The following is an 11,979-nucleotide window of genomic DNA, read 5'->3' on the forward strand; positions in this document are numbered from 1 at the left end:
TCCAGATTTCTGATTGCTTACAATACAAAATTGAGGAGTTGCTGATAGATTCCTGCTGTATCTGCACATTACAACTCTCTTGCTCTCTCTCAACTTTCTTGCTTTTCTTTTTCTCTATATATAGAGTATGTGTCTACTGCACACACAGAAGCTTAATGAAATCTACTAGGGTTGGGATAAAAAATTGATTTACATTTGAATTGCGAATCAGTTTTCTGGCGATTTAAATCGATTCACATTTTTTGTTTGTTTTGTTTTGGGTTTTTTAATTATTTTTTTATAAAAAATCGGGAATCGATTTTTAATCGAATTGTGACCCCAAGAATCGATTAGAATCGTGAGGTACCAAAAGATTCTCACCCCTAAAATCTACTCATTTATTTCAGTTGGACGAGTTGCCTAAGGATCAACACCAAATGCAGAATTGGCAGGAGGATGAGTTCAAGCTTTAAATTAAACTGACAGACAGTGTATATGAATACTTAATTCAAGATACAGTTGGAGTCCTGAACCAAGTCTGGCACAAAAAAGCCACTGGCCAAAGACCAGGCCAACAAACAGTGAAGCAAAACAATTGCCTCAAATGCCACTGCAGAACGGAAAGGAAATAATATTTTCTGAAATATCTCTTATATTTTCTAATTCCTTTTCCTATGTTTCAATATTTTGTACTTCTATCACTTTTTCACATTCAAAAGCAAATCATGTATTTCCTGCAAGATTACTTTTGGTTATGATTATTAGGAAGAACACTTTGTATAAAAGCACCTGGGAAATGAATACATTAAGTCAGAAAGCAGGTACTACAAACGTTCATTCAGAAAGTAGTGTTGACTAAAATTGTGACTAGAAAATGTGTCTGAAACGTCTTCTCAAACGTTTATGCCTTGGTGAAGTCTGTCAGCCAGTCTGTGAATACAATTTTATTTCTGTCAAGAAACACCAAAGAATAAAAACAGTTGTAATCATCAAGTGTTTTATTTTCATATTCTAAAATGCAAAGGACATAACAGGATTTGAGAATAAATCCCAGATTAAGTGCACAAAATATTCCACTGCAAGCGATTATGTACAAGGATGAAAAAAAATGACACACCGTAAGTAATTGAACAGCTGTCAATGTGGACCTTGAAAACAACTGAATTGAGTTTCCACTCTTTTTGTCTACCTAATCTTTTATTTTATATTTTTTCGCCTATACGAGAGATAACACAAAGGTTCAGTTTTGTAAACCATTTTTTGCAACTATTTAGAGGTTCACAATTAGTGCATTAAGGACCACAGAGCCCTTCTTCTTCCTTTGTGGGAGAATCTATTCAGAAATCCTCCCGTTGTCTCTGGAAAAACCAAACAATAATATGTGAAAAAATCTCAACCCATGACTCATTTGACATTTCACCCCAGTCTTCTACTTGTGTTTACCAATTACAAGCGATGGAATAAAAATGTGATTGTACCATCCATAATTCAAAATTAACAGAATCCATGTTTAATAAAGTTGTCTCACTTGCAGCTTAAAAAATGATTCACTTCAAGCAAAGGACATTTTGAGTAATCTTCCATTTTTCTGTTACAAAAAAACATGATTTTGGTTTGGAGAAAAAAACTAGCATATTAACCAGTTCTGTTTGTGGTTGCTCACATTATTCCCGGTGTTGATTGTGTCAGCAACACCGCGTTCTGTTTGATTGACTGATGCTTCTACTAGTTACAAGATACAGATGGATAGAAAAGCTAGGATAATTCAGTTTGACACTATGCGTGCTATATCAAGAGAAGCCAAAACACTTACTACCAATCCAACAAAACATGAAAGTGACCATTTTCAGAATTTCAACACAGATGGGTTTAAATACATGGATACGTGATTACATTTCCAACCTTCAGTAGGCAATAACGAAAGTGCTCTTGTCAAACCTGTAAAAAAATAATTTATACACACCCCGTCATCTGATTGGACGATCAAAATTGGTTGACGACTGTCTGTTTATCGATGGTCCTTTGTCCCCATCGCACCTCCCCTCTCCCCTGTCCCTCCCCCTCCACCTCAGCCCAGAGAGCTGCTATTTGTTGAAGGGCAGACAGGCAGGTAGTATGACTGTGGAGCAGGCCGGTCCTGCCAGGGGCTCGGCCACCTCCCCTTCCAGCTCCATCCACGTCCCCTTCTCCGGACTGTAACAGATGGTGGACGACTTGTAGGCTCCCTGCAAGCACAGCACAACTTGTCAGTTTCTCCGCCCCAATTGCGGAACACTGTGTGCTTAACCTGTACCAGCTGTTTTCCAGAGCTCCAGCGGGCTACCTGACAAGCAGACCGGACGAACACCGGACGTCACGCACTACATGACTAGACTGGAAAAACACTTGAACGACAAACAAAAATTGTTTGATTCAACACTGCATGGGGAAGGTTTGTCAGCGCTGCTGCTGCCCAGGCTGTGGGTGGAACCTCACCATGCTCCAGCTGTAGCCGCCCACCAGGTAGATGCTGTCGTCCAGCACGGCACAGCCAGGCCCGCTGCGGCCCTCCAGGATGGGTGTCTGCAGGATGTTCCACTGGTCTCCTTTGGGGTCGTAGCACTCCACTAACATCACGTCCAGATGGGAGAACCCTGGAGGAGGGACGGAGGGAGACATTGAGGAGGGGGAAAGAGGGAGATGGAACAGGGAGAGAGGGATGGATGGGGAGAGAGGGAGGGATGGAGAGAAGGGGACAGAGGAGAGGGAAAGAGAGGGGGAGATGGAGAGAGGGGGACAGAGGACAGGGAAAGAGAGGGAGAGGTGGGAGAGAGGGAGACAGGAGAGGGAAAGAGAGGGAGAGGTGGGAGAGAGGCGGGGCGAGAGTGGGAGGGGGAGAGGAGGAGGAAAGATGGCCCGCGGGTGAGGATTCAGCCCTAGATCCCACTATGTGACAGAGGTCACTGACACCAATGACGTCTCCAGCGAACCCCCCTGAAACGAGCGAACGTCCCCACCGCACCTTTCAGATGGTTGCCGCCGATGGCGTAGAGGCGGTCGCTCATGCCAGCCAGGGTGTGGATGGCCCTCTTCGTGTTCATGTCCTGTTTCCTGGCCCACACGTCCATGCTGGGGTCGTAGCAGTAGAGCCAGGAAACGTACTCTCCATTGTGCACCCCTCCTGCAGAGACAGCAGCGGCCGCCAAGCGGCGTCAGCACGCTATCGACACAACTCTCACGCCCGGCAGGGAAGACGTATCGTGCGTCGCCCACGGACATGTGAGCCTCGCACTCCTGCGTTTACACCAGAGGAGCGGACCCCCCCCCCCCCCGCCAATGACCCCGTGACACGACGTCAAGGTGAATTTCCACCTTTCCCCACGCCGATTTCCGCATTCCACATTGGAACGCGGGTCAACGCTGACCCACGCTAGACCAGGTAAGAGAGGAGAGTTCTAACCTGAGATGTAGATTTTCCCATTGTGCACTGCTCCGGCGTGGGCTGCCAGAGGCTGGGGCAGAGATGACACATAGTTCCACTCGTTAGTCTCCAGGTTAAAGGACTCCACGCTGGAGAGATAGCCCGTCTCGTTCCTGCCGCCAATCACATACAGGTGTTTATCCAGGCGGCAGGCGAAGAAACTGGCTCTCCTGAGGAAGAGGTGTCAAGCCAGACAACATCATTAAAACCATCATGACACATTCATTGAACAGTTATAAACAGCTGAGCCGCGTGGGTGGGTGTGTATTTGCTAGGGGGGTGCACGTTGTGTATGTGTGTGTCTGTGAGCTGTGTAGGTGTACAGTATGTGTGTCTGTCCGTTCATGGTCTTATGCGCTCACCTCTCCTGCATAGGAGGAAGTTGTATCCAACTATTGAATCTGGGATCGTAGCGGCTGACGAAATTCGTGCTGTGTTTGCCTGCCAAACAAGAGATCTATTAGGATCCACTCATCGGGGAGACACTCAAACATATCTCGCTGTTTACAGTGTCCGTGTGGAGTTCATTCTTCTTGTACCGTTTGGGTTCCACTGGTCCTCCCCACCAAGCAGAAGCAGGAAGTTCTCCACCTCGACCACACAGTGATGGGCACTGTTGTAAGGCATTACTAGACGAGCGGAGACACAACAAAGGGCAAAGTCATGAGAATCAACAGTAAAACAAGGGACTAAGTTATATTCGTTTGTAAAGAGACCCTGAACAAAACTAAAATCCGTTAGGACTTTCAACCAACACGTTTCAACTAAAACACAAAACCAAAACGTGCTAACGCTCGACTCAAAGTCAAAATAAACCTCACAGGTAGAAAACAGAACGTTAGAACAGTGCACTAGGCAGCTGGTAGTATCCCTAACAGTGTGTACTGTATATTTGGGAGGTTCTGTCTCATCTTCCCCTGCTAAAGTGACCCCACTGAGTTGGAGAGAAATGGTGTTAGGTGACAGTCATAATGAACACGATCGTGTTCACTCAATAAATCTCGGGCCCGGCGCCTTTTGAGCGTAAATCAGTGGAATGGTGAAGCCCACCTGTCTGTCTCCATCAGTCATTCCACCTGTCACCTCCCCACCGGCTGATGGATCACAGTTGCCGTAGAATTAGACAGCCTTGAATCTCACTCCTTTCCGATTGGCCTCTCCCTACTGTCTCACTCTGGCTGGGAGACATTGACTCCACCCTTTGTGGGGGGGGGGGGACTCCAGGCACAGCTATATGTCAGAGCGCTGGAGAGGGGAGGGGGCGGGGGGATTCCACTTCCTGCCTTCACTGCGCTTCAAAGGCTATAGACGTGCGATTTCCTGTTGATTTCCTTACATTTTTTTTGCATTATGGTTCCGTCAGTTTTATGGGGATTTGGATGAACAGTTCTTGTTTTCTGGCGGTTGTCTCATGGTTCATGGATGTAGTGACAACATCTGACATACCAAAAAAATATATATATCACTGTGGAACACCTTCTCAGAGCACCAAGGATCCAAATCATGGAAGACATCTTTAGGACCTCCACTGTCCAAGCCAGAGCTGGCCCAAGCCTTTATGGGGCCTTAAGCTAAATCGATTTGGGGGCCCCTCAGCGTCGCTTATTTTTTTTTATTACATTAAACTGTAATTTAATGTGCTCTTGGGGGCCCGCTGGTAGCCACAGGGGCCCTAAGCAGCCGCTTTGTTCGCTTATGCCTTGGGCCGGCCCTAGTCCAAGCCATAGTATTTTAGCCAAAAACCTGTTCTGTCACAGGCTTACAGTTACAAGGGGCAACTAGTCGTTGTGATGCTCTGGCATTTGCATTTCACTTAGCTTATACCTTAACTCAAACCTCCAGCAAGCCACAAGCCTGCAGTGCTGTGTAAGCAACAATGGGTGGCTAAGCCGGCCCTTACAGATGGACAGTAACACGCCGGCTCACTAGAGGGAGTCAGACACCTCTGCAAAGCAGCACACGTTCGGTTCAGCCGGACCCATCCACAGCAGGTTCGGTTCAGCCGGACCCCGCTCATTCTCACTGCTCCACCAGATGCTACTTCCCATCGCTCCAACCGCGTCTCAAAGCATTCGTTTCCTATTCTTTAAGCACGAGGGTTAAGATAGCTTTCGACAAGTGAACACGTGATGTTGCTTTCAATGCGGGCACCTGAGGAGGGGCAGCCTGCCAGCAGTGTGACCCAGCGTGTGTCACTGTACTCCCCATCCTGCACGCCTGTGTAGGCACACTAGATGGCAAGCGTTCCATTCGAAGCGACCAGAAGCAGGAGAGATCTGACACCCAAAGAGGGATCAGGCTTCTTCCTAAATTGTGTTGATGAATGTCTTAATCAAACTCTGTCCCTCTCAGGCTTCGGCTCATTGAAAAGTTATGATTGAATGTTAATAATCTTCTATTCCACATCCATTGTGTGAAAGCTACATCAGTCTGCCAGTGATGTGTTAAGGGGATGATTTGGCAGTTTTGTCCTTCCGCACGGCCACGGGCCTTTTGAGAGTTCACTTTTTCGTTTTGAATGATGGAAATCCCTATTGACCTTTCGCTTTCTACACTTTTGCTCTATGAGCGTAATGATTTTAATGAGAAAAATGCGTGTGTCAAACACCGCCATGCCCTTTGGTCAATGTATGCAATGTCTGTTTAGGAACAACAGAGTAAACATGCCAGATAACCATCTGAGTAGGGCTCACACTGACGTCATTAATAGACAGACAGCAAGTGGATACGGTTGTCATTTTTCGGATCGTTTGCACTATTAGAAGAGTCGTCATAGTGACATGCCATCATGAGTCACAATACAGGAAATATCGGCAAAGCAGACGCCAAGTGGGAACGACGAGTGTGTGAGGTCAAGCTGACGGCGGGTAAACCAGGGTCTCTAATGTGTATGAATGAAGCATTAGTGAGGTATAGCCCACACCAAAGCACAGGACAACAACTCAATAGGAGCACAGATGATGATGCAAAGGACAAATGGGGTTTCCCATTATCACTGGGTCGACCTTTGGAGTGTGGCAGGCACATGGTGCTGCTCCGTAAAGGTCAGCGTAGACAGGTCGGACAGAGAGTAGAGGATGATACTGTATCCCTGGAGGTAATGTTACCCTTTTGTCATTGCACACTTAGAGGATTGTAAGAATTATTCGAGGGTTTCTATTTTTGGAAACGGACCGTTTTGAGATTCACAGCTTGAATTGTGGTACATTGTTACCTTCACATTAAAACAACTGCAATGAATTTGCACCTTAAATATCTTATTTTTCTCTAAACTCTAAAGCAAATATAATGTACAGCAAACGTGAAGCAAAAAATCTTTTCAAAGCCATGTCCATCTATATTGTCTAGCTTTCTTTCTCGAGAACAAAATGTAGCGTCTACCCAGTGCCCTACCTCAGTACTAAACATTAAAGCGTCCTTTGACAAGCTGTTGGACAGTGACATGTCATTTCGCTTTGTTTCGTCTACACTTCAGTAGATCGTCAGAGTCAAGCGGATCTTGCCATGCATCTTTGCCAGGAGATTTTCAGCGAAAAACATGGGAACCCAGGCATAAAGCCCTACAGTGGTGTAAAGTCACGCTCTGATTCAAAACGTATATTAAAAGTGATAGTGATACATCATTACCTCAAGGATTTAAGGAACTCTTTCTCTCATTTTTACCTGCAAATGAACCTGTGCTGGAGGAATCGCCCCAGGATCCGTTCCCTGTATACTTGGTTATTGTGCTGTCATTAACTGGGATGTAACTGGCAGACCTGGGGTTATGAATTGTTTGTTCCATTGCTGCTCATTATGGACAGCAGCATGTTCACATCTTTTTCGATTTCTTTATTCATTCATTCATTCATTCATTTCTTCACAAAAAGCAACTATGCATGTTCAGACTCCCATACACGTTCAATCCTTCACTCATTCATAACCATCAAGGGTCTTCAGGTAGAAGGAGGGGCCGGCGAGCCACTTACTCGTGAGGATCTTCCATGTCTTTTTCTCGTCGTCGTAGTACTGGACCAGATTACTGGGCAGCCGATCAGGTCCAGGGGGCAGGCCCCCCACCAGCAGGACCAGCCTCTTACTGGAACGGATCCTGTTATGAAAGAGCCAAACACAACAGGGGGGAAGACAGATCAACCCGGAGAGTCTGAATTTCAGAAAGTAACACCGAACCAGGGCAGAATTAGACCCTTATAATCCCTAATATGAATGATTGATGGTGGTATGGCAGTTATTTGCTGGTATTTGTATTGTGCACATTCTGTGAATGTGGCAAGCAGTTTGCACGTTTGTCATTTCGACAACAAAAACATGTTGTGTTAATGACCAAAACGTTTTGGTTTTGAGTGCGATAAATCAAATGAAGATTTGATTTGATCAATCAAATGAACATGTTGTGATCCCTATAGAACAATGCCATTATGGATGTACATAATAACCACTCACATCAAAATGTTCAGTCACCTTTTGCATGGTTATTACAGTGAGCACGTATCATTTTGCATGCTTATTACACCCTTAAGACATCTAATCAATTAGCTGTGAAGTCATTAGGCCTGTTCTACAGGCTGCTACGCTGACAGGGAAATAAACCCCTGCAACTAACCTATAACACGTCTCCATTCCATTGGTAGAGATGCCTCATGTGACAGTTCGAAGCCAATTGCCCAACATATCCTGAATGTGTTGGTTTGCAAAGCATGGCTTCACAGCCAGACACCTTGACAAACATAAGTAGTTATTTCTAATAAAGTTCAGTCAAATTAAATCTTTTTCAGGTCATACAAAGTTGGTTGTTTTTTCATGTATACCAGTGCTTTTTTCTTCTATTTCATGCTTGACTAAATAGCCAACCTCTCTATGTATTGTCTCAGCTACACTGGCCCACTGTTAAGTGTTTGGGGGTTATTCATATGCAAATGAACCCTGGACATATATATAATGGTGATTAATTGAGAGGAGGGAATCAGTGGCATGTCATGTGATACTATTTATGAACATTCTTCATTCCTTGTTCATTTGAACCCATCTGTGCGTCTCACTGAGAGTTAGCATGGCCCTATATGCAGCTCTCCTCTGTGTCAGATCTCCCACATCAGATTACCACAGGATGCCCAACCACTGTGATCCATGAAATATTGGGAGAAACAGTGAAATTAATCATGCCGTAAATTGCTCCTTCAAATGTAACTCTGGCAGTGTATTTGGATTTTGGTCATTTCCGCATCTCTATGAGATATTCATGCTGTCGTGCCAGTCTAACAAAAAAACTTCCCAAGGCCTCATCCAAGTTTCTGAGGTCATTTAAACAGAACAACAAGTCTGTTTCCACCTGAAACAGTGGTTCCAAGCACTACCAATCGATCATGTCCCAGACCACGTCTGTCCTGTCCCTGTGTCTGGGAGTCCGAGTCATGACAAGCACACAGCAGGCTGTGCAGTTAGCCCTGTGGTTGAGGAGCTGCAGCAGACTCGGAACAGACAACCTGAGTACTAAGGATAAACGTGTACTGTCACGTAGCGCAGGTCACAGCTGTTTAAAAAGAGATGTTATTTATCATCCAATATAAGATACTGGTGAATAGAACAACTGTGAAGCAAAGTGAGCCAACACTTTGAACATTCTGACTGAGCCAAATGACCATGAACATCAAACCGCCCGATAATATTTGCTGTAACGTTGTGGTGGTTTATGGTTGTTATGACTGTGGCCGTTGTACACATCCCGGCAGTTTTGTAACGACACTGGAATTGAGTTGAGCTTTTTTGGCACTACACGGATGGAGTGTACTATCTGATGTATGTAAGTCCAGGCTTTGAACACAGGCATTCACCTGTTAAGTGTGTACAGTCTACATGTGTACATTAAACATGTTTTACTTCATACAGTCAAGAGATATCAACAACAGACAGCTGAAACTTGGCAACTATCAATATAGGCCTACTGATAACAATGCAAACACTAACAACACAGCCTAATCTCTCTTTCTGTTTTCTCACCATACAGCCTGATCTCTCCCTCTGTATTCTAACTGGGCCTGAACTTCATCCAACGTGTCATCCTCCACCAACATTCTGTGTGTGTGTCTATTTGGGTCTGTGCATGTGAGTTTGTTCTTGCATGTGTGTGTTTGTGTGTGTCTGTGTGTGTGTGAGAGAGAGACCCCTCACCTGCTAGCTATGGTCTGCCTGCAGTGCTGTCTGAAGGGCATCAGGTGATAGTTCATGGCATCCAGGAGCAGCTTCTGGCACACAGGGTCACTCCTCATGAAGTCCACTGACTGCACCCTCTCCACCAGCTCAGGGGCCGGGATGAGGGCGAAGCGCAGCCTCTTCATCAGGTCCGGGGCGTAGTGCATCCGCGTGTCCCTCTCATGCTCCAGCCACAGCACCGACATCTGGAAGAGAGCCAGTTCCGACTCCACGGGGGGCGGCAGAGCGTCCAGCATGGCGCACATCTCCTCAAAGTTCAGCAGCAGCACGTCCTCCACCAGGTACTTGTTGGCCAGCTTCTTGGTCTCATCCAGGCCGTGGAGGGCGGCGATCTTGCAGATCTGCTTGTAGTTCTGCACCGAGATCTGGTCGTTGAGGAACTGGACGCTGAGCTTGGTGATCTGCGGGATGTTGAGAATCTTGCTGACCGAGAGAACTTCTTCCACTGTGTCCAGGGACAGAGTCACGTTGGAAGTGTACAGGTACTCCAGCACTAACCTTAGTCCAATGGAGGAGCAGCCCTGGAGAACCAGGTTGTTTATGGGCCGAGTGTTGGCTATGAGCTTGTCATCGGGAGAGGAAGATGGAGTCCCACTGCTCCCCTGGTCTTTGCTCCCCTCGCTGTTGAGCGAATGCGTGGAGAAGAGAGACCTGAAGTACTGGGAGCAGGATGCCAGCACTGCTTTGTGGCAGTGGAACTGCTGTCCCTGGGCAGTCAGAGTCACATCACAGAATAGCTGTTTCCTCCATAAAAGATTGAGCCCGTGCAGCAGGGTGTCACTGTGTGTTGGGTCAAAGGTGGATGTTCTATCCCCCGATCTGGACATGACTTCCTGCCTATGAACGCCACCTAGGCAACAAACAAACCATGCAGCCATTTACCTCAAGCCATTTCTCTTTTGAACAACATGAGATTATATCATTATTAAGCTGCAGTCAGAAGGGATTTATCTCCAAGAACTTCACGTTATACCACGCTTAAACGTTGAATAGATATTCATCCGATTAAACCGGTAAACAAACATGACGTCGGGCTATTCACCATTTAAAAAGGTTCCGACGGTAGCCTATAATTTTAAACTTCGTTCTCTGTCCATAAAACAATGAAAAACTAAACCGTAATAACAATGTGTCACTCTTATTCCTTCTTTCTATTGAAGATCTTAATGGACGCTGCGGTTTGAAGCGCGTTGTCAAAACAAACTGCGATAGGATGCTGCAGCGCTTTCCCTTCGATAACGCTACCGAAGTTGTAGGATTAGGGAACGGTGCAAGGATAATATGCAGTATTCAGGCAACACTTATCGTTCTCCTCTTATCTTGCTACACCCCCACAACGAGGACATTACACATTCCACAAATTTACGCACGGAGCGATACAAAAGCAATTAGTTTGTGTCTCACAGCCGTCATCACTGTCGGAGTGCGTTTTCCTTTTAACCTGAGTTAGGCAGACGTGAGTATCGAAAATTATTCATTAAATGCAGATATCCAACCAATATAAATGAAATACGAACACATCTCGATACTTCTAAGCCGTAAAATGATTTTACTTGATCAATTATGTTTGTAGACTTGATACAAACGTCCTGTACCTTGTTTCGTTGTCGCCACATTCTGTAAAGCGCCTGTCACAACTAAATGATGTGAGCAGCTTGCCTGAGAACAAGCCAAACTTACCTGACTTCAGAGCTTCACAAAAAAAAATAAAGTAAGCTTCAGGTTCCAAATATTTTCACTTGACTTTCCTTTGTTCTCCTTTGTAAAGAAATATCCTTTCCTTTAAAGTCTATGGTCGGTGCCTCAGAATAATCATTGATTCCAACTCATAAAGTCACTATTTCTAGTTATTTGTTGACGTTGATCATTTGTTCTTCTGAATTAACAAGAAGTGTGTGAGTGTGTGAGAGGGAGCTGTGCTTTCTGCAAGAGAAGAAGAAGAAGAAATATACGTGTGACAAATTATGCTACCAAGAAACAACACATCATTATCCTTGGGCCTGGGGCTCAGTGAGTCGTAACGAGAGTAATAGGAAATCCACGGTTGGGGAGAGAAACGGTCGTGCATGGCCGGTGGAGAGAGACCATGCAGGGGTATGGATGCTGGAGAGACTCGCAAAATTATGGCTCAAGGCTATTGTAAAAACTGTCGAGCGTAAATGACTGCGATTTCAAACATCTATGGAAGAAAGAAAAGAGAAAGGGGGAGAAAAACCTAGTCTTTCCCTCGCTGTTATAGAGAGAACCGTCAAGTTTTAGTGCGCATTGCTAATTAGTCAATTTCTCTCTGCCTTCACAGCCCGACGACTCTGCTGCTGAGCTGAAACTGC

At 45.5% G+C, this 11,979-nt stretch overlaps 1 protein-coding gene across 1 annotated transcript; it reads right to left on the bottom strand.

The window, feature by feature from the left end:
- Positions 1–2,059: 2,059 nt before the first annotated feature.
- On the bottom strand, positions 2,060–11,396 carry klhl14 (kelch-like family member 14). Its single transcript, XM_047028146.1, has 9 exons — positions 11,330–11,396; positions 9,608–10,499; positions 7,408–7,529; positions 3,979–4,068; positions 3,802–3,880; positions 3,419–3,609; positions 2,981–3,139; positions 2,455–2,612; positions 2,060–2,204 (listed from the first exon to the last, which is right to left on the bottom strand). The coding sequence occupies exons 2-9, from the start codon at positions 10,474–10,476 to the stop codon at positions 2,064–2,066; spliced, it is 1,809 nt and encodes a 602-aa protein (XP_046884102.1). The 5' UTR covers positions 10,477–10,499; positions 11,330–11,396; the 3' UTR covers positions 2,060–2,063.
- Positions 11,397–11,979: the final 583 nt, after the last annotated feature.

Source organism: Hypomesus transpacificus, chromosome 10, assembly GCF_021917145.1.
Source record: "Hypomesus transpacificus isolate Combined female chromosome 10, fHypTra1, whole genome shotgun sequence".
In the NCBI taxonomy this organism is placed as follows: Eukaryota; Metazoa; Chordata; class Actinopteri; order Osmeriformes; family Osmeridae; genus Hypomesus; species Hypomesus transpacificus.